Source organism: Paramormyrops kingsleyae, chromosome 2 (assembly GCF_048594095.1).
Source record: "Paramormyrops kingsleyae isolate MSU_618 chromosome 2, PKINGS_0.4, whole genome shotgun sequence".
NCBI lineage: Eukaryota > Metazoa > Chordata > Actinopteri > Osteoglossiformes > Mormyridae > Paramormyrops > Paramormyrops kingsleyae.
Genome location: NC_132798.1, coordinates 35169781 through 35191943, shown reverse-complemented (window position 1 = coordinate 35191943; position 22163 = coordinate 35169781). Strand labels below are relative to the sequence as shown.

Below are 22163 nucleotides of genomic sequence, written 5' to 3'. Positions count from 1 at the left end.
TATTATATTATTAGGCCTATAGGAAGGATGGGAGGTACATGTCCCTACCAATATTGTGGGATTACCTTGTGTGTATAGGGGGACACAGGGTTCGGGGCTAATTTGACCCCTATCAACATTTTAAACAAACCTACCCCCTTGATTTCAGAGGCCATGACACTAGTTACTAAAGGGAAAGGTAATGATTGACCCCCGACCCTCCAGCACGATTTCTCCCTGAATGTTTACATTGTACAGTTAAACATTCACCATAACTATTCCATACTGTCCTCCACTTCTTTAAAAGCACAGTATATAGTAAACCATTTTCATAGCCTTGTTTCTGCTTCCCCTTCTTACTTTTTTGTATTTATATATGTTATTCTGGAATAAAAATGAGGTTATTGTGTTTACAGGATTTAAAAACAAAGGGTGACCATTTTAAAATGTGACTTTAAAAAGTCCGTGTTCGGATTTTGGGCATGTTTGCCCAAACACACCTATATACGCAGGATATCCCACAGAATAAAATGTAAGTTGTCAAAAATCCGTTTAAACCAGTGAAAAATGTCGTGTGTGTTTACTGTTCATTTTAATATATTTAATATACATTATTTGTGACAAACCTTTACATAGATAAGAGTTGTCAATTCCTTAGTCAATCCCTTTTCACAAGTTTTTGAATATTCTCCCAGTTTACTAAAGGGTCTGCCTTTGTAATCTTTGTAAATCGTGTTTATGAGGCGCGTCACTAACAGGGTTCGGGATTATCAGTGGCTATGGCGCCTCCTAATTATTTATCATCTCCGCTTAATTGTATACTCTTTGCAGGTGTCTTAATACTGTTTGGCCACTTTTAATTTTCTCTAAAAGCTTGTGGCACTGTAAGATGTTACTGGGACAAAAACGGAGCAGTACCTATGTATGATCTGTGTTGAGGGAAAGAAAGCGCAGTTACTCTTGGTATAAATGCGTTTGTTCGTTTATTTTTCCCCGATCATGAAAGTGCTGCAGGGGCAGGACGCTCCGTAGTGGATTTGCTGGTTGGTGGCCGTTTTGAGTCACAGGTGATCGGGGAGCGGTTTATCTCCATGTTCAACGCAGATTAGTGTTTTACAATATCTGCAAACATGAGCGCTCCACCGAGCCCCTCTCCAACGCGATGGTTCAAGGCATTGAAACGGTACGTTGTTTTTTTTTTCCCCCTACCCTCCTTCTCTTCTTTCACTTTCTCTGTAGTCCACCCATGGTCCAGATATCATTACACAAAGTTCGTCAAATTTGTTTTTATGTTCATTCTTCTGTGCATAAACTGCACTTCAGTTTGATATTTTGTAGCAGACGGTGTTATAAGAAACAAAATATTTTCTAACCGCTTAATAGCTAAACATTTGTAAACTGTCCTAATAAAGGAATGTTTAAGTAACTCGTAGGATTTTAATGCTATCTTCCATCGATTTTAGTCTGAGCTAATCCGATAGTAGTTCAACACACCTTGTCAGTTGTTAATTCTAAATGCAATTTATAAATGCTCCGTTCACGTAAGAGGGGAACTACTTTTCTCAGATTTACATAAGCTGCCCATTAGATATGAGAAAACAAATTTGGTGAATCGGGAGAATTAATGATACTTTTGTTCTGTAAAATAGTCTTGTGGTTTAATCAGACCCATGGGAAGATAAGATGCATCTGTTTGTCAGAGAACCCCAGGAGCTTATCTGAGTAATGAAGCCAAGGACATGCTTTTCAGGACCAAGTCTGGGGAGTCGTGTATAAAGACTTGCCCTGTTCTGTGTGCGGAGCTGCTGAAGCGGGCCAGTGCGGCCTTGCGGGCTGGCCGTGCCATGAAGGAGAGCTTCCGACATGCACAGCTCGAAGCTGTGGTCCGCATGCTGGAGGATCACGAGTGTGACTTTGTGGATGCACTAAGCAGGGATCTTCACAAGGTAGGGATGGACCTGCGATTGAGGTCCTACTGGAAATGAAAAGGTGGGTGGTGTAGCAGATACTGAACTAGCGGCTCAGCAGCTACAGCGGGATCTTGATTTAATTGGTGACTGGGCCGACACCTGGCAGATGAAATTTAACATAGACAAATGTAAGGTACTCCATGTAGGGAGCAGAAATATAAAGCTCAGGTGTTTTATGGGACCTATTGAAATAAAGGTAGCTGATTATGAGAAAGACCTTGGTGTGTATGTTGATGCTTCCAAGTCTCATTCTCGCCAGTGCGGGGAAGCAATAAAAAAGGCCAATAGGATGTTGGGGTATATCTCCAGGTGTGTGGAGTTTAAGTCAAGAGAGGTAATGCTAAGATTATACAATTCCTTGGTGAGACCTCACCTAGAATATTGTGTGCAGGTTTGGTCACCATACTGTATCTTAAAAAGGACATTGTGGCCTTAGAAAAGGTGCAGCGTAGGGCCACAAGAATGATTCCTGGTCTTAGAGGAATGTCATACGAGGAAAGGTTAGTTGAGCTAAATCTGTTCAGCCTCAAGCAAAGGAGACTGAGGGGGGACATGATCCAGGTCTATAAGATTCTAACAGGTTTGGACGCTGTTCAACCGAATAGTTGGTTCAAATACAAGAACTCGTGGCCATAGGTGGAAATTAGCGGGAGAACATTTCAAACTGGATTTAAGGAAGCACTTTACACAGCGTGTAGTCAGAGTATGGAATAGTCTTCCTGATAACATAGTGCAAGCCGAATCCTTGGGTTCCTTTAAATCAGAGCTAGATAAGATTTTAACAACTCTGAGCTATTAGTTAAGTTCTCCCCAAGCGAGCTCGATGGGCTGAATGGCCTCCTCTTTTTTGTATAGTTCTTATGTTCTGTGTAAAATTTGTTTATATAATTTGTAGGTGTGCCAAGTGCAGAACTGCTAAGGTGTGTGTGTGTCTGGGGGGGTCTTTTAACAGCCCCGGTTTGAGACTGTGATGTTAGAGCTGATCGTGGTGAAGAATGAGGCTCTTTATGCAGCCAGCAACTTGAAGAGGTGGATGGAACCACAACGCATGGATCGTACCCTGGTGAGACTAACATTCTCGCATTGGGGGTCATTCCTGTGTATTGGATCCCGCTCTATTGCATAGTAAACTTTGCTCTAATCTATGACTCAAGACCGCTGACTGCAACCTGGCTTTCACATAGTTGACAGCTTAGTCTTTTTTCCCTTCTCATTTAAAACCCCTCAGCTGATGACTGCATGATGTATGATAGTCGTGGCTGGGCATTTATCTTGCAAACAGGTGTCTCTGATTGGCAGAAAGGGGGTGGGGCTTAACAGTGTAATGAATTGCAGGCCACCTCACTGGATGAGGGCCTGGTGGTGAGCGAGCCCCTCGGAGTGGTCCTGGTTGTGGGGGCATGGAGCAGCCCGGTTCAGCACTGCCTGGTACCACTTGTCGGTGCTATTGCTGCAGGTCAGGAGGTCACTGCCCAAACCACCATTTGTGATCCCATTGCAGAGTTTTTCTCTTGGCACTGATTACTAATGCACCTCCTAGTCAACCCTGTATGCATTCAGATCTTTGTCAGCCAACTCGGGCTGTGAATCCTCGCATTGCTTTATTGGAAATGCTAACCTGTACAACAAAAAGTGAAACCCTTTATTACTGCTGTGCCTGTAACACTTTACGGGGGGGGGGCTCGCTTTTCCGTTTTTCATGCTTCATTTGAATGCAAAACCATAAGATCGAGGTGGAACCACAGCATGTATGGTCCTGGGAATAAGGCTGGTGCTAAAGTACTGAGGGTTTAATATCTGACTTCCCTTAGGGCAATGGAGGTTCTTGTTTGATTAAAAAAAAATATATATTTATTTTTTCTCCATTCCTGTCTCCTGGCAGAGTTTGCTTTATCTATAGCTCTGGTCTTCTGAGTTCTTAAACCCACTGACTGCTGAACATATTGATTCACCAGCAGGCTTATTTTTGTTCTTCAGGGAACTGTGTTATCATCAACCCCTCGGAAATTAGTTCTCACACAGCAGCCCTTCTACACAGACTCCTTCCTTCCTACCTCGATAATGTAAGTCAATGCTCGGAGGTCACGTCAGAATCAGGTCCGCAGTGGTCAGACTGTCGACTGTGTTTAACATTATGAGGGACTTCGGAGGCCTTACTGCTTGCACCAGTGGGTTCCGTTTGGCTGCAGTTTCCGGCATCATTCAGCCTTGACCATCTTTTGGACCAATGTCCATAACCTGCATTTTAATGTCCTCCTTTCCAGGAATGTTACCATGTGCTCCTGGCTGGGACCAATGACCTACTGGAAATTATAGACCTAAAATTTGATCACATCTTCTTTACTGGTGAGGCAGCACTTTTGTGCTTTCTGTACTCCATTTTGTGAACTAATGTCCATAACTGAATGGGGGATTCCTTGTGTTTAGCACTCGGAAACTGTACATAAAAACACAAGTGTATCTATTCTCTGGCATGTGAATGACTGAGCATTTTCCCATATTGCTCCATCATAATGAGAAATGTAACCTCAAGGTGGGAGCAGTTACTGTGTGCCGTCGGTCTACTTTGACCCAACTGAAAGCAGACGGCGCTTTTACACTGCCACCAAGAACCAAGCTGTACCTGAGCTGAACTGTGAAGACAGTTTTCCACTGAATTATGAAAGCCGTACCTGTGAGCTTGTTGCGTCACCACCATCTGGTTGGTCAAAATGCAGAGACAAAGAATTGATCTGCCTCCATTATGCATGGATTATCTGAAGGGGGTGCATATTCTGTATGTTATTCATAAGTAGTGATGTCGCATCTTTTGGTGTATTGATGCATTCCTAATAACTTGGCACTTAAATTTCCAACCTCCTACTTGGGGGAATCGGAATGCAAATTTACTCAAGCTAATGTTAGCATCAAATGCTAGTGGAATTAGCATAACATGGCGAATCTCACAGACGTGCTAGCAGAAAGTGTACGTCATGATTTACTTTGTACTAATGTCAACAATAACGAGCATCTCTTCAGTTTTACATTACTGTTGCTCTCCAAACCTGGCAATGCCTTTACTGACTCGACCCTTCTGCAGTGGAAAACTGAAGCAAGCTGAGATTGCGCTGTAACTAGTGTCTTTGCAGTCCAGGTCGGGTACGGCCTGGCTCCTGTATGCCAGTGGAAAAGCACCAATAGTAAATGGGTTAAGCCCTCATGGGTTGCAAAGTGCCACAGAGGTTCATGGTAAAGCAAAAGAAAATGGTAGGAATAATCTATTGAATGTAAACCTCTAAAACCCTCTAAGGTTACAACCATTAGCATCTTGATCCGTGTATAACTGAACCCTTGTCTGTTAAAGGCAATGGAACCCTTGGGAGTAAGGTTGCACAGGTTGCTGCACGGTCGCTGACCCCGGTCACGCTGGTTCTGGGTGGTAAGAACCCATGCTATGTGGACCGGCAGTGTGACATTGGCACGACGGCAAAGCGCATCGCCTGGGCTCGCTTCCAGAATGCTGGACAGAGCATGGTGGCCCCCGACTATGTGTTGTGCCATGCAGACGTGCGTGACCAGCTGCTGCAGGCCCTGCGCTCCTCCCTCAACCAGTTCTATGGGTCGGACCCACGCGAGTCTTGCAGCTTTGGCCGCCTGGTCAATGTGGAGAACGTCAAACGAGTGAAAGACCTACTCTGGAAGTCTGGGAAAGTGGCCATTGGGGGACAAGTGAATGAGGCTGAGAAGTACGTGGGTAAGTAGGGAGCTCAATGCGCATATAGAGCATACTCACACTCTCTATTGGACCTGAGCACGACTGTGCCCGCCACCCTCCCCCCACTACCCAACTGGTCTGTGCTCACATTGCACTTCACAATCCTAGCCCGAGCACGCTTTTTGTCATCACCATGTGATTCTTTTGTGTCGAAGAAAAGCGCTATCGCACAGCACAATGGGATTCATGATTGATATCCCAATCTTGTGGTTATTTGGAGTAGTTTTGGGCACGATGACATTTATCATGAATGCAATGCAGCGTGTGTGTGTGTTTAAATCCATGCTGGACTAATGAGTCCTACATTTTACCAAATCTTAGTTTGTGCAGACGATTGTTGCATGGGAGGATCCCTGGTATTACATTTTTGAAAGCTGATTGGTATTGCATCTCTTTAGTACTGGTTCTAATTACACTTTGCTAATGCTAACATCAAATCAGAACAATGCACTCTATAAATCCCATTTCAGAATTGCATGCATCATGCTATGTAGAATACTAAGATGCAGGCTTGCAAATTCTCACACATCTAGCGTGACACTTTTAGATTCTAACACTCATGCAAGAGATCTTGTGGCAAATCTGTTATTCCACTATGAAGCTAAAATTAGCTACAACAAAAGCATTGAGGCAATTTGCAAACCCTATACACTATTTACAAGATAAGATTTTTTTTTTTTTTGTTTTAGGAGCAAATTTAATGGCAGAAAGCAGAAGTAACTGTGGTAACCTTTATGGGTGCTTGTATTATGACAAAAACCTTACAAAAATGCATCTGTGCAACCTACCCACTTTGTTCCTTCTGGGTTCAGTTCATATGTAGTACAGATATGACGTTATGTCTGTTCCATATGTCTGACCCACCTTTCTAAGTTTATCGTGCCCAGAGCTAGTCAACACTAGACATTGGGGGTCTTGCGTGCTTGGGCACTATACGGATTAACTAGTGTGAGGACACCCTTAAGGTCAATGTAGACAATTTTTAACTTGTTTGACTTGGTATTTGGAGCATCAAAGGAGTGTGGCACAGAAGTGAGAGCTGTCGTTTCGAAGCCATTTTTCTCTCAATTGGACTTATTTGAAGCACCCACGGTTCTGACTGAGGTGGTGGAGACAGACCCCATCATGCAGCATGAGGTCTTTGGCCCAGTTCTCCCCATCCAGACTGTCAACAGTTTGGACGAGGCCATTTCTGTTATTGGGCAGCAGGAGAAACCACTCTGCATCTATGTTTACTCCAGCAACAGCAAGGTAAAGATGGGGTATGCAGGAAGGTGTGTGGTAACCATGGTCTGGCTTTGCTTACTTCCTTATCTCGTTCCCTGCAGGTCGTCTCCCGGATGATGACAGAGACCTCCAGTGGGACCTTCTGTGCCAATGACTGTGTGTTGCAAAGCTTGATGCCCATGCTTCCCTTTGGAGGAGTAGGTGAGCAGTGTGCATATCTCTACATAGCTTAGTCTTAAACTTTGACCATTACAACTGGATATTCAAAGTTCCCTTCCCCTGGGTCCTGATTTGATGGAGTGGGTGTCATAGCCAACCATTGGCTGTCCCAGGGTAGCAATCCAGGCCCCTTAACTGCTCCACTGCTTCAGGATCTCCTTAATGGAGATGGTTGTGGTCTAACACTGGACTTCACAGTTGTAAGCTTGCACGGTATTAAGGAATCTCTTCCATTTCAGAAAGTTGCAAAGATTGCTCAAATCTGATTGGGAGGGTTTCACATTCCCCCTGAAAGCTTTACATTGAAGAGTGTACAGGTTGTGGTTCATGCCAGAAGTTTTCTTGGTCCATCGACTTCTCTATTGCCCCCTTCTGGTCATGCAGGTTCCAGTGGAATGGGTTCCTACCACGGCCGCCACAGCTTCGACACCTTCTCCCATAGGAAGTCTTGTCTTCTCCGGGGTACACGCATTGAGTGTGTCACCTACTTGCGCTACCCACCCTATGAAGACCACAACCTGTCTCTGATGACATGGGCTAGTAGCCTGTCACAGAAGGGCCAAGGCTGGTGCCAGATTCTGTGAGGCTGTGGAATGCTACAGAATGTGAATCGAAATGAAGCTCTTTGCTTGTTCTGAGGTTTTTGTATGTGTATGGTGGAGGGCTTAACCTGAGCTAGAGTATTCAACATTGTATGCAAACACCTTTAAGATTTTGTCCTTTTATTGTATATCACTGCTGATGGCGCAATTGTAATAACTTTGTTCATGCTTGTTTCCATAATGGTAAGAATACAAGAGTTTTTGAATGAAATTTATAAATTTGCTATAATAAATGAACTATTAACATTATGAAACTTAAGCCATTTATCACATCCAGTATGCTAGGGTAAGACTGTGGTGAGAAACAACTTTTGCGTCAACCCTACTCTGGGTGCAGATGTTACTTCATTCAAAATTAAGACAAGCCAACCTTGACTTTCAGAAATGAATTCAGGAGTCCCTGTTTATAAGGCTCCCCTACAGGAGAACCTGCTGTACTTCCGCTCGGCCGTGCATCATTCAGGTCTCTGGTAGATGGTCTCCTGCTGACCCTCCTTCAGAGCTGCATATCGGGCCATTATGAACAGGTAGTCACTCAGCCTAGGGAAGGGGAACATAACACCTAAATTAAATATCCAATTATCTCTCCACGTTAGTGTAATTCTGACAAAAATGGATGTGAGGTACCTGTTGAGAAATATGGCCACATCTGGGTCTGCTTCCCCTGCACGTACTATGGGAATTGCCCTAAAAAGGGAGGGGGGTATATAAGTGTGGACGCTGAGCAGGTGTGGGTGGATAATGGGGGTTTGGGTAGTATGCCTGCTCACCTGCGCTCTGCCCTGCGGCAGGCTGTCCGGGCCACGTGGAGAGATGCACTGCTTTTCCCACCACTCTGTGGAACAGAGGATGGGGTCAAAGGTCGTAGCAGAACGGCTTAGCTATTAGTGGTGTGACGGACCATAGTTGATCTGTATAGACAGCCCCGCACACACACACACAGTTCAGCAGGCATGTGAAACACAGATTAATTGCAAAGTTTAAACGTATTGTGAAAAACAGTTGTACTGCAACTATAGTTTTTAAAGAAATACCCTAAATCTCAATGCCACAGAGCCCTATTATTCAAATCCCGGTTCTCAAGGTCTGAGCACTGCTGGTTTTCCAGCCTTCCTTTACCTGTCAGTCAGGTGTGAAGCCTCTGACCAATCAGAATCCGTAAGTATTAAACTAACTACCTGGGAGAACTGAAAACAAGGCCTGGATGTGGAATCAAGGTCCAGATTTGAAAAGCCCTGCCATAAGGGATTTGCTTTCAGGGATTAATTCATTTCTCACAGCTGGGAGACTTCCCCCAGCCCCCCCTCAGCTCCCTCTTTCTCTTGAGAAACACTGTTTGTGTGTAATTACAGCTTCTGTTTTCCCGAAAACTTTTGTGATCTCAAGAAAACAAGTTTAGCTAGAAATTATGAGACAAAACTTGTAATCCTGACATGACAGAAAAACATAATGATGGATGTCCTCTATGGACTTCCGTATAATGCAGAGTTGCAAAGCAGCTGTGTGTTCATGTGAATGGGGCTTGTTAAAAGTTCCTTGACTTGTGTGTTTTTTTTTAAGTTAGAGACAACTTTGCTGATTCAAAATATGATCCCGTCGGTGAGTTTTGTGATCCGTTGCACCCCTATTAGCTATACATCTAGCCACACCTTTTCTTGGGGAGAATGTCAGCTAAAAGCACCAGGCTCCTCACAGAGGGACTGTATAAGTGTAACCCAGTTGTTCTGTATATAGCGGGACTGTGATGCCTTGAAGATGGTGACATTCTGACAGACATGCTTACCGGAAGGATGAAGTTTTTCAGTGGAGGAAGTTCTGCTGTGTACCTGTCGATCCAGCACTCGAGGTCTGACACAGCTTGAGCACTAAACTTTGTCTTTTCTTTTAAGAACGGGAAGGAAAACAACATTCTCTGTTTAATGATTAAACAATACAGACATTTCTGAAGGTGCAGTCTTGTTATCTATTTTTAACTTTGATTCACTTAGCTTTGGGAAGCAAATTACTTATGTGACTCTCTCTTGCCGATGAAAGGGGTGTTGCAATGTTTGATCCCACGTCTTGCAGGATACACTGTATCTGTATTGGTGAAAATAATGGGATACATCTAGTAAAACAATAACATATGTAATGAACATAATTAACCATGACAAAAACCTTACAAGTGACTTGCATGTGGTCAGCTCAGACCTTGTCAAGTTCTTCTGTGAAGGGATGCCCACGATCAAGACAAAACTCCCTGGCTAACCTAAAAAAAAGAGGGTGCAAAAGATATTGAATAATGAGCATGCTTAGTTCAAATGAGTGTGGTCCAGAAATTCAGAACAATTCGGCTTATATGGTGTATGACGTAGGTCACCCTATTGCTGCAGAGAGCTCATCTGTTGCCCCCAAGGCTTCGAATACAGGATCCTCCTTTGGTCTTCTCTCCCCGGTAAATGTACTGGAGAAGCCTTTAAAACACATTATAAAACGGGGTATTTGAAATGGACTCACTATTCAACTCGAAATTCAGACAAAATGTTTTGGTCGCAGACTAAGCTTAAATAAATCCATGGACGGACCGTGTAAACTTACAAACCTTTGTCACCGGTCTTCGTGTAAATCTTTGGGACTCTATCGCCACCTTCAGCTGATGATGCATAACTTGTGGCGGAAGAAGGAAAATGTCATGCAGAAAAGACCACGAGCTAGTGCCAGACTGCTTAGAAATACATTTGGTCAGATTTACGTGGTCCGTGTTTGAAGTGGGCCGGTATAGTCACTGGAACGCATTATCGGAACCTCTTTGTTTTTCTCATTAGAGTATTAGGAATGTTTCTTTCGTACAGGTGTTATGCCGAAAAAGGCATCCCTGCCGTAGAATGCATGCCGGTGTTCTGACGAGTTGATCTTTTTTTTTGGGGGGGGGGGGGGGCTAGGGTTAGGGTTTTAGGGGTGTTTAGGGTTTTAGGGGCTTTTTGGGGATTAGGGTTAGGGATAGGGCTATCGATTAGCACTACGGTAGCCTAACTCGACATAGTAGCTCAACTCGTTTCAGATCACTGCATGCCTGTCACTAAATGACCAATCGGTCATTTAGTGACAGGCATGCATTCTACGACAGGGATGACTTTTTCGGCATAACACCGGCACTGAATAACAAGAGGAGTAGTGCAACTATATTTTCCCACTTCAAGCACTGGCTAACACACACATAAAATTATCATCACGCCACCTTTATTTCTAAATCATTTAAACCCATGCTACAATCCACTAAGTCCATAAAATGTTAAGCAGCTTTAACGTATAACTTGATGTACAGTATGTAGCTGTATCTGGCTTATGGTCATTTAGCTAGTCGATCTGCTTGCTTGGTTTAACAAATGCGCTAATTAACGTTAATAATTATTTGAAAGATTATATGCTAGACCTCACCTTCGGCATTTTCTTGCTGCACATAAAGGTGGCAACAATCGCGCACGAGCACACATTACAACAGACATCACGCAGCACTGAGGGAAACATCTCAGCACCACTGAAGCCATGTTTAAAATTTTTGTAACGAAAACAAACGAACGCAAAGAATATGAAGTTTGTCTCTTCTTAATACCCGTACTGGGAATGACGGTCACGTCATCATACGACTAATGGCCCGAACTGGAATACTGGCTTCTGATTGGGCTTCTGAAAATCCTCTGTTTGCATCTCATTCCTGATTGGCAGTTTTCATCGGGCAGCATTTTTTCGACACACAAGTGACTGTCATATGGCCGCTGTTAGGAGAAGCAGGCGTGCTTTTAATAATCGTTAAGATATTTTGATCAAAACACAGGATGAACATGAAATAAGATCTGCACGTTGATTTTAAAGTGTCAGTGCGTAGCGTGTAGCACACAGATAATACGGTAACCTGCAAAGTGCGGTTTGGATTTGATGGTTCGTAAAGGTAAATAATTCCAAGCAACTTTGTAACTTGTCGTTATCGGTTATTTGCTGAATTTGAAAATCTAAATTTATACATGATGATTTGAGTACGTATTAATACATTTTGTTAGCTGAAACTACCGCATGTGTTTCTAATCAGTTTTTTCTTGCAGAGTTTAAGATTCGCGATGGATAATATAGACTTTATATTTTCTGCACCTGGCAAAGCTATCCTCCACGGAGAACACGCTGTGGTCCATGGAAAAGTAGGTAGTTAAGTGGTTCGCTAGCTGAAATTAAATATCTATTTTTCTTTTTGCCGGTTTCATCTTGTTGTCCATGAGACACATACAGATGAGAGTAAGCTTGGCATCTCTTTACCTACCTCATCTTGCTCTCCATAAGAGATGTAGACACATGTAGCTGACAGCAGGCTTGGAGGTGTTGCAGCACAGAGTCAGCCTGTATGCAGCACCCCTGGAGCTGGGGTTTAAGAGACTATCTTGCCGAGGCTGGGGCTCAAACTGGCAATATTCTGATCACAGCCCCAAAGGCTTAACCCAATGAGCCACTCACTGTGCTCTCCATTAATGTGGAGGCATAACGAAATAACATGGCAGATTTGCCCCTGTGCCTCAGCACCCTTTGCTGTCTCTGTAAGGTGGCCCTGGCAGTGAGCTTGAACCTACGGACTTACCTGCGCCTAAAGTCCAACTCTACTGGGAAAGTGAGCCTCTGTCTACCCAATATCCACACTTTCATGTCCTGGGATGTCTCCTCTCTGCTGCCACTGCGACCTAGCACAGCAGGTCGGATTGCTCTAAATGATTTCTCTTGAGCTTTTAAAATAATAATAAAAATATATAGGAAAAAGGAAATAACCGCCTGGTTATAATCTTGGGATTTGAATCCTGGTCCGTAAGCACTGTTCTGTGCCATTGTTTTTAGTAAAATTCTCAGTTTATATGAAATGTGTTTTCTGGAACTGTAAAGGTTGCTATCCTGTATTCCTGTGTCACAGCCGATCCAAAGGATATGTGTGAGCTGGATGCAGTGCTGGTGCAGAGGCTGCACCATTTCACAGGTTTTCCCAGTGAGATGCCCGACACCTGCGCTATGGCTGTCCTGGCCTTCCTCTACATTTACATTTCCGTCTTTGCCGAATCGCGGTAATAAAACCCTGCACCGTCTTGTCCTGTCATTTGCATATTATCAGTGCATCATTTTGTCTTGGTATATCCATTATTATCCATTACACTATATGGAGTATTAGGGAAAAACAAAAAATACATTTTCTTGGTGCAAAAAGGAGTGTCAGGGAGTCTTAAAGGTGAAAATGACGACCTTATTCAAAGACTGACCATTGCTGATTCTGCTAACATTAGAGCACAGAATTATACTTGCATGTATGGGAAATATTGATGTCTGTTCTGCAATTCATCAGATTTAGGCAGTCAATGCCTGAGGGCTCAGTCTTTTATAGTTTTAGCTAGTTAATCAGTATTTGCAGGTTGACATTATAAACATTTTGAGCTGCAGGCTTGTTACAGTATGATTCCTGTTTTATCTAGAGAACCTTTCAATAGCAGAGGCTGTCCTGGGTTGACTGTAACACATCTGTGTTTCTAACTGTCCTGCCACCTATTGTCTCGTCATACCTTTGTTATCTGGGTTAGAGTGGTGAAAGCATATTGATCAAGGATAAGCTTTTTTTTTTTTAATTATTCAGCAATTAAGTGTGATTGATTCTCACAGCCATTAGCCCATCAGCTGGCTTGTTTGATTGTTTTCCACATCAGGTCGCTCCCAAGTTTCTCCTTGTCAGTGTGGTCGGCGTTACCCCCAGGAGCTGGCCTCGGCTCCAGTGCGGCGTACTCTGTCTGCCTCTCAGCGGCCATGCTGTCTCTCAGAGGCTCTATCTCCTCTACCCTGGTGGGGACAGAGCTCACAAAAGGGTAACACTGGCAGGACACACGGCCTATGTCTCACCAGCTAGACATCTAAGGAAGCAGCCCAGAATAGATACAGCCGTATTGTGTTTTGGAATCTTAACCTGTGAATCGCTGCCTGTACAGTAGGGGGCACTGTGGTTCTGTTGTCAGCACTGCCACCTCATGCCACTAGGGTTTGAGGTTCGAGTTCCATTCAGGATCTGCCCAGCTCTTGGACCCTATGCTTCCTGGTTAGGCCTCAGGGGTCTCATTTATCAATGTGTGCCTATGAGTCGCCACTCGCCAGTATGCACAGGCAGATTGCTATTTATCACTCGTACGCACAAACAACTGTTCGGAGAGAACATTAAGAAATGAACCATATATGGGCATATAACTTCCACATGACATGTTGAACCACACAATAGGAAAACGTGTTGCAGAAATGGATACCATGAACCAAGGTACCCCTGTATGTTTATTACTGTTTGTAATATACTTTGCACTATGCACTTGATTTGTTATTTTCAAACTGTATTTTGCTGGTAAGAAAAGTTAAAAAATTGCAACGAGGGGGAAAAAGTGGATCTTCGCTGAGAATGAGGTGGAAGTTTTATTGGACGTGATGGGGGAAAAAAAAACAAACAGGTATTGTTTGGCAAGTTTGCTGATGGCCTGTCAAAGAAAGGGAAGGACTTAGCACAGCGACAGGTGACACCTGCAGTTTATGTTGAGTCACCTGTAATAAGAATGGCGGCAGAGGTGAGGAAGAAGTGGTTCGATATAAACCCAACCCCCCAAAAAAGGGCTGCAGGCTGTAGATCCCACGTCTGTGTCACAGGGGGTGACCCAAGCCCCATGTCTGTGTCACTTATCCATGCTGAAATAGCTGCCATCATAGGCGAAAAAGGAATCATTGCAGATGGTGACACTGTCAGGCCGGGCTATCAGAAATAGGTTAGATACTTCTGTGAAGACCAAGAGGTGAATGTTGCCGAAAATGAATCGTGCCAGACAGGTCAGTTGTCTTGGAAAGGATATATTTAATGACAGTGATATACTATTTCTTTGGCCATGAACCTTATATGACTTATATAATGATTCCTTGTCATGGGCATGACCTGCCTGCACATACTTTGTGTGAACATAACTAGATCATTCTGTTTGTCTATCAAGGTTGATAAGTAAGTTGGAGTCTGTGCATTTCCCATGTGCCAGTCAGTTTTCTTCACTTATGCTTCTCTTCTGCTAGGGGCTGGTGCGTATGCATGCTCCGGAGTGTTCATAAATATAAGCACATTTCTGTGCACTGGAAGAAATTGATAAATATCATTCTATGCATAAAAATATGCATGTGGTCAACGGCTTTGTAATGAAACATTGTGCTGGGGCCTGTCTGGATCTCAACAGCACAGGGTACAAGGCAGGAGTAAACCCTGAGTGGGATGGCAGTCCAATGCACACCGGCGTGCACTTATGGATACTAAGGAACATTCAGAGACACTCAAACTCCATACAGAGTCATGGTGGGATTTCATAACTCTGGTGGTTATAGGCGATAATGCTTTATTTGCTATAATACAGTGCAGTTAATTACCCCCAAATAATAACCTGTGTAGCTAGGAAGGGAATTTGGTCACAGACTTGTAATAAATCTTTCCACCTATAGGTGGAGTAAAGAGGAGCTGGAGCTGATCAACTCTTGGGCATTTCAGGGAGAGAGGGTGATCCATGGCACTCCATCTGGAGTGGACAACGCGGTGGGAACGTGGGGTAAGCCTGGAAACTAGCAATGAAGGAACGAAAACTGAAGATTGTGATGTGAAAATAAGTGCGGAAAATAACCGACAAAAGTAGTATCTGGCTCTGCTGAGTATATGTTTTTGTTTTAGGGGGTATATTACGATATCATGCTGGGACCATCACGCCCCTGAGCAGGTGAATACACACATTGTTTCTGTCTCATGTCGTTACTTCCGACGACATTTGTGGTCCCGTTAATCCAGGCTGCTCCCAATGCTTCCTGGGGCACCGGATGCAATTATAAATGTTTCTGAGGAGAGGGCGGCAAACACAGAAACCATGCTTGTGACCATTAAGCGATTGTTCTGGCTTGATTTATATATCCGGCCTGCAAGCTTTCAGCAGGAGCTGTGTGCCAGAGTTTACCGTTCCCTCAGACGGGGTGGCGGAGGTGACACTGTGCGGAGGCCGCTTGAATGTGAATGACAGTGCCGTCACCTCGCTTGGCACATTTCTGTCCCCAGGGTCCCCGTATTAAGAATCCTGCTCACGAACACCAAAGTCCCACGCAGCACGAAGTCACTTGTCGCCGGAGTGAGGGACAAAATTAAAAAGGTGCGGAAACACCGAGCTTCCGATTGTGACGCGTAATTATCGCAATCAGGGCTCAAGGAGGGCGGAGGCGCAGGGGGAGGGGGGGGGGGGTTAGCGGGCAGTGTGACGCGGAGTGCATTCAGGAAAGATGGAAATGCAAAGCACAGCGTCGCCTTCGTCGGCAAACCCTCGCATGCTGTTGCATGGCAACTGAAGAAGGTGTCTGTGGCACTTGCTGACCTGCCCGCCCCCTTCCCGGGTTGTTTGGGGGCAGCGTGGCGGGTTGAAAATGCTCCATGTCCCTGAGAAAACCTAAATGAAGCTGAGCGGGACCTGCAGGAACGACGCAGGGTGGCAGCATATTAGCCACAATAGGCTGCTCTCCTGTCCCCATCTGACCCCCCCCCCCCCTTTAAGTACCCGCACGGTGTGTCAGATGTTGCCGCTGAAATGGCTTTGTGAAAATTTGCCCTTGGGGGGGGAGGTAACTCATGGCATATCATGAACTAAAAGCTGTTTTTCCCTCCGCTGATTCTCTGACCCCAGTTTACCTGAAAAGTCCTTCTGCGTCCTCTTTAGCATATTAATGATTATATGGGTGCTGAGCACTAATTTGACCCCCCCACACCCCCTCCCCACTTCCCAACTCTACCTTCAGTTTCCCTCCGTGATGCATCCAGTGCTGGAGTCAATCAGCGCCGTTTCTGTCACCTGTGAGCTCACTCTGGAGGAAATAGCCAGTGACCCAATGCCAGAGCACTATGCTGTCTTAGAGGTTGGTCCGAGCTCTTTTCTGCTTGACTGATACCTGCAATGTTCCTGCCTGATGTGTTGAGGGAGTTGCCGGGCCTCGTAATAGATGATTAGAAATGATTAATCTCTGTGCAACCTTGGAGAAGAAGATTGGCCAGAGGGTGAAGGATTGTTCACTCCTACAGGGATATATATATATATACACACACACACACACACACACACATTGTGTCATATGAAAGGTTATGTAAAAGTTTCTGTGGCAGGGAGATAATATGTATGGTGAACGTCATGTGACGTGATGGCGGAAAGGAACGCCGTGTTTATATGAAACGGGGGCTGGATTAGCAAAATAGAAATGTAAATGGGAGGGAGAGCTCAAAATCACCAGAAAGCTTCATGGACAGAGTAGCACTTCATTGCTAAGGGTCAGACTGCTGTCAGGACATCTGCCTGGGGTCCTGGGGAGGGGCAAACAATTCAGAGCCCGGACTTGTGCCTGTTCTGCCGTAAGGGCAAGTAAACAAAGTCACCTGACTGTCTCTTCAAACTGCCTTCCCCCCCATAAACTGTAACAATGTGATCTGATATAGAGGTGAAACAAGCAATGTGACAGGACGTTCATCCACAACCCCCCTACTGCCCCACCCCCCCCCCGCCCTCCACTTCACAATCTGCTTTTATTATTTTTCTCCTTTGGTCTAGGAACTGATAGACATCAATCAGCACCACCTGCAGGTGCTGGGCGTTGGACACGCCTCCCTGGACACCCTGTGCCGCACCACGCTGGCACACGGGCTGCACAGCAAGCTGACGGGCGCGGGGGGCGGGGGCTGCGGCATCACCCTCCTGAGGCCAGGTGGGTTAGTTGGGGGGGGGGGGGGTTAGCAGCTCCAGAGCCTCCCAGTGCAGTTTAGCTGTCTGAGTCAGGCAGGTGGTCTTTTCAGTAAAGGTCTTGTGTCTTTTTTTTTTTTTCTTCTCTTAAAATTGTAGTCTAGTCTCTGAGTGTAAAGAGAGCTGGAAATCTCCCAAGTCTTATTAAAGTGTTGATTTATTTGTTTTTCATTGTTTGCTGTCACCCCCCAATATTATTACTGAATATTTATACGCAGTGCTAGTATCATGTTTCTTCCACTGAATATGAAATTGACTGCAGCCTCTGCTGCGGGATTATGGGTAATTTCTTCTGTGGTAGAGCGGGGCCGTGTCCCAGCCCAGATTAACACAGCCCATGTATGTGCGCCACTACACCAGTTTTCCAGGGACTCCCCCCCCCCTCATTAGGGCGGCCACAGCGGGATTCGTTTTCCGTGCATATTATGGAAAATTGCTCTCCTGATTAAGACAGTCATTTCCCGAAGTGTTTTGTGGTTGTGTTGGGTGGGGGGGAGCTTTTTTCACAGGCTAATGTGACATTCGTTTACCAACCATTTGCTCTGGCCCCATTATTCCACACCCCCCGCAGAGCGGCCTCTGTAGCCTATTAGAGAGATTTACATCTCCGGCCTAGTCACCAGACTCGGGGTTACGTGTTCTGTTCCCATACCCACAATCCCTCTGTGCTAGCGGCTGTAATGTTTGAACAGCAGTGAGGTAGAAAGGCTGTACTTCAAGGACGGGACCTTGAGAAGTTCTTATCAAGCAAGGTTCTTGCCTCCCCTTGACAAATAAGTTTAAACTGAAATTACCAGTAGGTATTAGGAAAAGTCTCTGTTTTTGTTTTAAATGCATGTTGACTACTCATTATGAAATGTTGTTTTACCACCAAGGCTGTGTGAGAAAACCAGGTTTGATTTACCACCACAACATAAAACAAGAGCTGGTATTTCTCAAATTTGTCCTCTGCATCTCATGTGACACTTTAATTCTTTCTCATTCTTTCTTTCTTATGTCCTTAAGTGCACTGAATCCTCGCTCATATGGAATTAGTTTATATCGCTGGCATTCCACAGTATAATTGTATCATTGATAATATTGTTCTCTCTGATCTGTTTTCCTGGTTTTTAGATGCTGACTGCTCTGTGGTCCAAAATGTCATCCAGGAACTAAAAGACTGTGGCTACGATTGCTGGGAGACGAGCATCGGCGTACCGGGTGTGTGCCTGCATTCTGCGTCCTCCCTCACAGAGGAGGTGGCCCAGGCTTTGAATAGCAACTGAGAGCATCTGCAGGTGGTCAAAGCTGGAGGATCAGATCGCATCACACCTGCCCGGGGATCAGTCCGAACTCTCTTGCTCTTCTCTGTCCGAAATGGTGGAGTTGGCGATGGACTGGGCCGCAGTCCAGATTCACCGCAGTGTCCAGAGTGCATTTTCCTAACAAATGTCACGCTTTTCCAAGTCAGGTGCAGAACAAGTGTGTAGCAGCCTGAAGGTGGCGCGGTGACGGGAATGACTGTTGTACCTTCAATTGGAGTAAACAGTTGCATCAGTTGCAGATTAATTAATGAAAGGGAAGGTGAAAATCTGACTGGGCAGAAACATGCTTTTTTAATGCAATGCTTTGCTCTTTACTCCATGGTTTTCAGTAGGTGGCAGTAAAGTCATATTTCTTGCATCTCCTGGTAATAATTCCAGAGTAAACAATTAGCCACATAATGAATTAATGTATTATTTGTCGGAAGGGGTTTTGTTTGGTCATTAACATTTCTAGCACGTGCCTGGGCGCTGTTTCGGACTCGAGGGGCGGCCCACGTCGAGCTCTGCCTCGTGCCACTTGACTTAATCTTGAAAGAGACTGAAAGAGCAGTGCAATCCGGATGCCCCCCCCCCCGCAAACTCCCAATCTCCTCTGCGTTTTCAGGGGCGCACATTGCCGACACACTAAGCCCCTGCCTCCCCCAAAACACTAATTTGTTTTGTTTGCAGCCGTCGCGAATGTGGGACACGGCGGATGCGGAATTAAACATGAAAGCAGAGCGGGCGGAATTGCTTCGTCTTTCCTTCGGCGGCGGACATTAGTCACCGGCTGCCCGGGTGATTAAAAGCCAGCGCCGGTGCCTAATCCAGCCAATGCAAGCCGGTGTGCTTTGGCTCTCACCCGGGGGGGTGGGGGGGGGGGCAGTGCATTTACGGACACGGTTTGGAAATTAAGGGTCCCGCCTGAGCGATGCCCACTCAGATGCACCGCCCTCAGAAGCACGCTGCAATTCCGACTCCAGAAATTGTTTCCTCTGTATTTATTCTGCTGGAAAAGATAAAAAAGGCCATCTTTTGAAGTGCTCCCCTCCAGCTATTATCATGAACTGTGAGTGAAATTGAAATGAGAGCCCCCCCCCTGCCCCGCCCCAGCACAGTGAATCCTAACTTTGTCAGCGCCGTGTCCCCCCGCCCCCGGATGACAGTCCTTTGAATTAAAGCTGCGTCGCGTCGCCTGGTACTCGATGTCTCCGCTGCCGCTCCCTGGTTCCTTTGGTTTGGTTTATCTGTTCACCTGGAGCCCAGATCGTCTGCCTGGGGAGGGCGGGGGGGGGGGGCGTCTTGGGCAGGCTCGAGGTGTGCTGTGCAGAAGCCTTCATGCTGTGATCTGAATGCAGATTTGGACCCATCCAGCTGTTACCAAATCGCGAAGCTCACCCCCCCCCCCGGGGGTCATCACTTTTTTGGGCTCCTGTGGTTACTATCAGTTCTGTTAGGTTTGCTTCTAACACCATCAATACATCCAGATTCTATAATCAATTAGGCATGACGTAAAATGGCGGGAATTTCATAAATGCGGAAGCTGACGCTTCAGTACCGTTATTAATTTCGCCAGTGACATAGACGACGGCGCCACGACACCAGGCTGAGGGACTTTCGTCTTGCTGGTGGCGATTTAAACGCACTGTCCCGTTAATCCGCGGCGGTGAATCTGTGAAAAGGTCACTTCAGAATATCTGTGCCGTATGCTGGTAGAAGGTAATTATTTTCCTTTATTTTTTTTCCCGTCTCAGTGTTCTTTCTCTTTTTTTGTTTTGAAATGTCAGGAAGATTGAGTGTTCGGGCCCCGGCGGCCTGTGTGAATTAATGACAGGCGTCGCGTGTTTCTTGCTCTGTGGCGCGCAGCCCTCCGCCGCTGGGAGTGTCTTTATGTCGGGGCGGTCCCAGCCCAAGCCCCCACCGGTCGCCCCTAAACCCCTGCTGGAATTTAATTACCACAGAGCTTTTCTATTTAAATGCCGGTGACGAGGGCGGACGAGCAGGAGACGGCGGCCCGAGTTTTCATCTGAAGCATATTTTTTTCTTTCTTTCTTCCTTTCTTCCTTCCCCCCTCCCCTCCTTCTTCTTCCTCTCTTTCCTCTGCGAGGCACAGATGGTATTTTTTTTGTCAATGTCAGTGTCAGCTTCTTTCTGCTCTGATGAATAGATTCTAAAGAGGCCCTGACATTATTTCAGATAAGAGAGGGAGTCGGCAATGGGGGTCAAGGATTGGGAGGGAATTAGAATGGGACCGCGTGAGTCACGAGGAGGGTCCCGGGAGAGAGAGCCGACGCAAATTATTCTCCTTTATTTGTCCTGGAGTGCTTGAGTGAAGTCGTACACAAAGACTAATGTGTATCAGTGCCTCCGCAAGTGGATTGAAATGCAAAATGAAAAATTTTCGCCTGTGCGTCCTGTGGCTGCGTCCTGCCAGCCTAGATTACGCGTTTATCGCTGGGGAACAACTTCCTTCCCATGAGTATCTGGCCTGTAATTGGTCTCATGGATCAAAGTGGGAGGGGTGAATTGGTTTCACAGCACCGCGAGGGGGTATGCACTGCCAGTCCCATACGGTCGGGCCCCCCAGCTCCTGCTAGAACTGCTCTCTCAGAAGCTCGTCCAGGCCCGTGGGCCAGTTTCCTTTACTGTGGACGCTAGTGGAAACCTGGCCCTCTGCTCCCCAAGATGGCACCCACACGAAGCGGGGGGGGCCGGGCCCGGCAGGTGATGGAAACAGGCAGGCATATACCTCATTAGCAGTGTTGAATCTGAGGAATAAGTGCTGCCCCCTAATGGGTGGAATGTGCATGTGTAGACCCAATAGGGTTTACCTGCTGAGTGTACCTCTGCCTCCGGTTTTCCTGGGGAATCTTCTTAGCCTGGTGTGAGTGTTTGGTCAGGGGAACTTGTGAGTTCAAGGAACGGCTCGGTCAAGGAACGCCATCGGGTCGTAGCTGTCCCTGACAGCTGCTTTAGTGCGCTTACCACCAACCCCCCGCCTTTTCTGTGTTAGACTGGATGCGGTTAAATCTCTGGGGTTTAGCTCGCTGTAAAAATGACAGAGGATCAGCATGCCTGGTGGTCTACATGCTTTTCCGTTAACCTACAACATCTCCCAGACAAGGAGGCAGTTTAACCTCATTTGCAGCAAAGATGCTGGTGTGTAGTATGACTGTCTAGCTTCCGGAAGACCATCTGAGGAAAGTTTTCTGAAGCTATAACAACAAACCTTCCATTTACGTGACTGGAGATTACAAAAAAAATCACTTGAAAAGGTTAAACCGTGGCGTCGGCAGTGATATCCGTGT

The 22163-nt window shown here is 45.7% G+C and overlaps 3 protein-coding genes across 9 annotated transcripts; 2 read left to right on the top strand and 1 right to left on the bottom strand.

Moving 5' to 3' along the window:
- Positions 1–766: 766 nt before the first annotated feature.
- aldh3b4 (aldehyde dehydrogenase 3 family, member B4) lies at positions 767–8005 on the top strand. Its single transcript, XM_023833335.2, has 10 exons — positions 767–1162; positions 1730–1925; positions 2902–3012; positions 3285–3405; positions 3927–4012; positions 4214–4295; positions 5293–5682; positions 6788–6954; positions 7032–7131; positions 7534–8005. Exons 1-10 carry the CDS (start codon positions 1110–1112, stop codon positions 7731–7733), a joined length of 1506 nt encoding a protein of 501 aa, XP_023689103.1. The 5' UTR covers positions 767–1109; the 3' UTR covers positions 7734–8005.
- Positions 7855–11325, bottom strand: mmab (metabolism of cobalamin associated B). The gene is made up of 9 exons (XM_023833336.2): positions 11169–11325; positions 10333–10397; positions 10111–10204; positions 9942–9999; positions 9758–9830; positions 9535–9632; positions 8522–8586; positions 8379–8438; positions 7855–8291 (listed from the first exon to the last, which is right to left on the bottom strand). The coding sequence occupies exons 1-9, from the start codon at positions 11276–11278 to the stop codon at positions 8207–8209; spliced, it is 708 nt and encodes a 235-aa protein (XP_023689104.1). The 5' UTR covers positions 11279–11325; the 3' UTR covers positions 7855–8206.
- Positions 11326–11457: 132 nt separating this feature from the next.
- Positions 11458–19234, top strand: mvk (mevalonate kinase). 7 transcript variants are annotated; one of them, XM_023833326.2, is made up of 11 exons: positions 11458–11679; positions 11818–11923; positions 12319–12466; positions 12679–12826; positions 13457–13612; positions 15258–15361; positions 15481–15526; positions 15856–15946; positions 16584–16700; positions 17384–17537; positions 18686–19234. In XM_023833326.2, the coding sequence occupies exons 2-11, from the start codon at positions 11846–11848 to the stop codon at positions 18835–18837; spliced, it is 1194 nt and encodes a 397-aa protein (XP_023689094.1). In that variant the 5' UTR covers positions 11458–11679; positions 11818–11845; the 3' UTR covers positions 18838–19234. The 7 variants fall into 7 exon arrangements, with proteins under 7 accessions (XP_023689094.1, XP_023689095.1, XP_072565142.1 ...); XM_023833325.2 differs by having other exon boundaries at positions 11459–11679; positions 11831–11923; XM_023833327.2 differs by lacking the exon at positions 13457–13612 and having other exon boundaries at positions 11831–11923.
- The last annotated feature ends 2929 nt before the right edge of the window (positions 19235–22163 follow it).

Coding starts and splice junctions, on each gene's coding strand:
- mvk (XM_023833326.2), top strand. CDS start 11,846: ATGGATAATATAGACTTTATATTTTCTGCACCTGGCAAAGCTATCCTC. Junction 12,827..13,456: donor TCCGTCTTTGCCGAATCGCG/GTAATAAAACCC, acceptor TTTCCACATCAG/GTCGCTCCCAAGTTTCTCCT. Junction 17,538..18,685: donor CATCACCCTCCTGAGGCCAG/GTGGGTTAGTTG, acceptor CCTGGTTTTTAG/ATGCTGACTGCTCTGTGGTC.
- aldh3b4 (XM_023833335.2), top strand. CDS start 1,110: ATGAGCGCTCCACCGAGCCCCTCTCCAACGCGATGGTTCAAGGCATTG. Junction 1,163..1,729: donor TGGTTCAAGGCATTGAAACG/GTACGTTGTTTT, acceptor CATGCTTTTCAG/GACCAAGTCTGGGGAGTCGT. Junction 7,132..7,533: donor GCTTCCCTTTGGAGGAGTAG/GTGAGCAGTGTG, acceptor CTGGTCATGCAG/GTTCCAGTGGAATGGGTTCC.
- mmab (XM_023833336.2), bottom strand. CDS start 11,278: ATGGCTTCAGTGGTGCTGAGATGTTTCCCTCAGTGCTGCGTGATGTCT. Junction 10,000..10,110: donor GAGCTCTCTGCAGCAATAGG/GTGACCTACGTC, acceptor TCTTTTTTTTAG/GTTAGCCAGGGAGTTTTGTC. Junction 8,439..8,521: donor TGCCGCAGGGCAGAGCGCAG/GTGAGCAGGCAT, acceptor CTCCCTTTTTAG/GGCAATTCCCATAGTACGTG.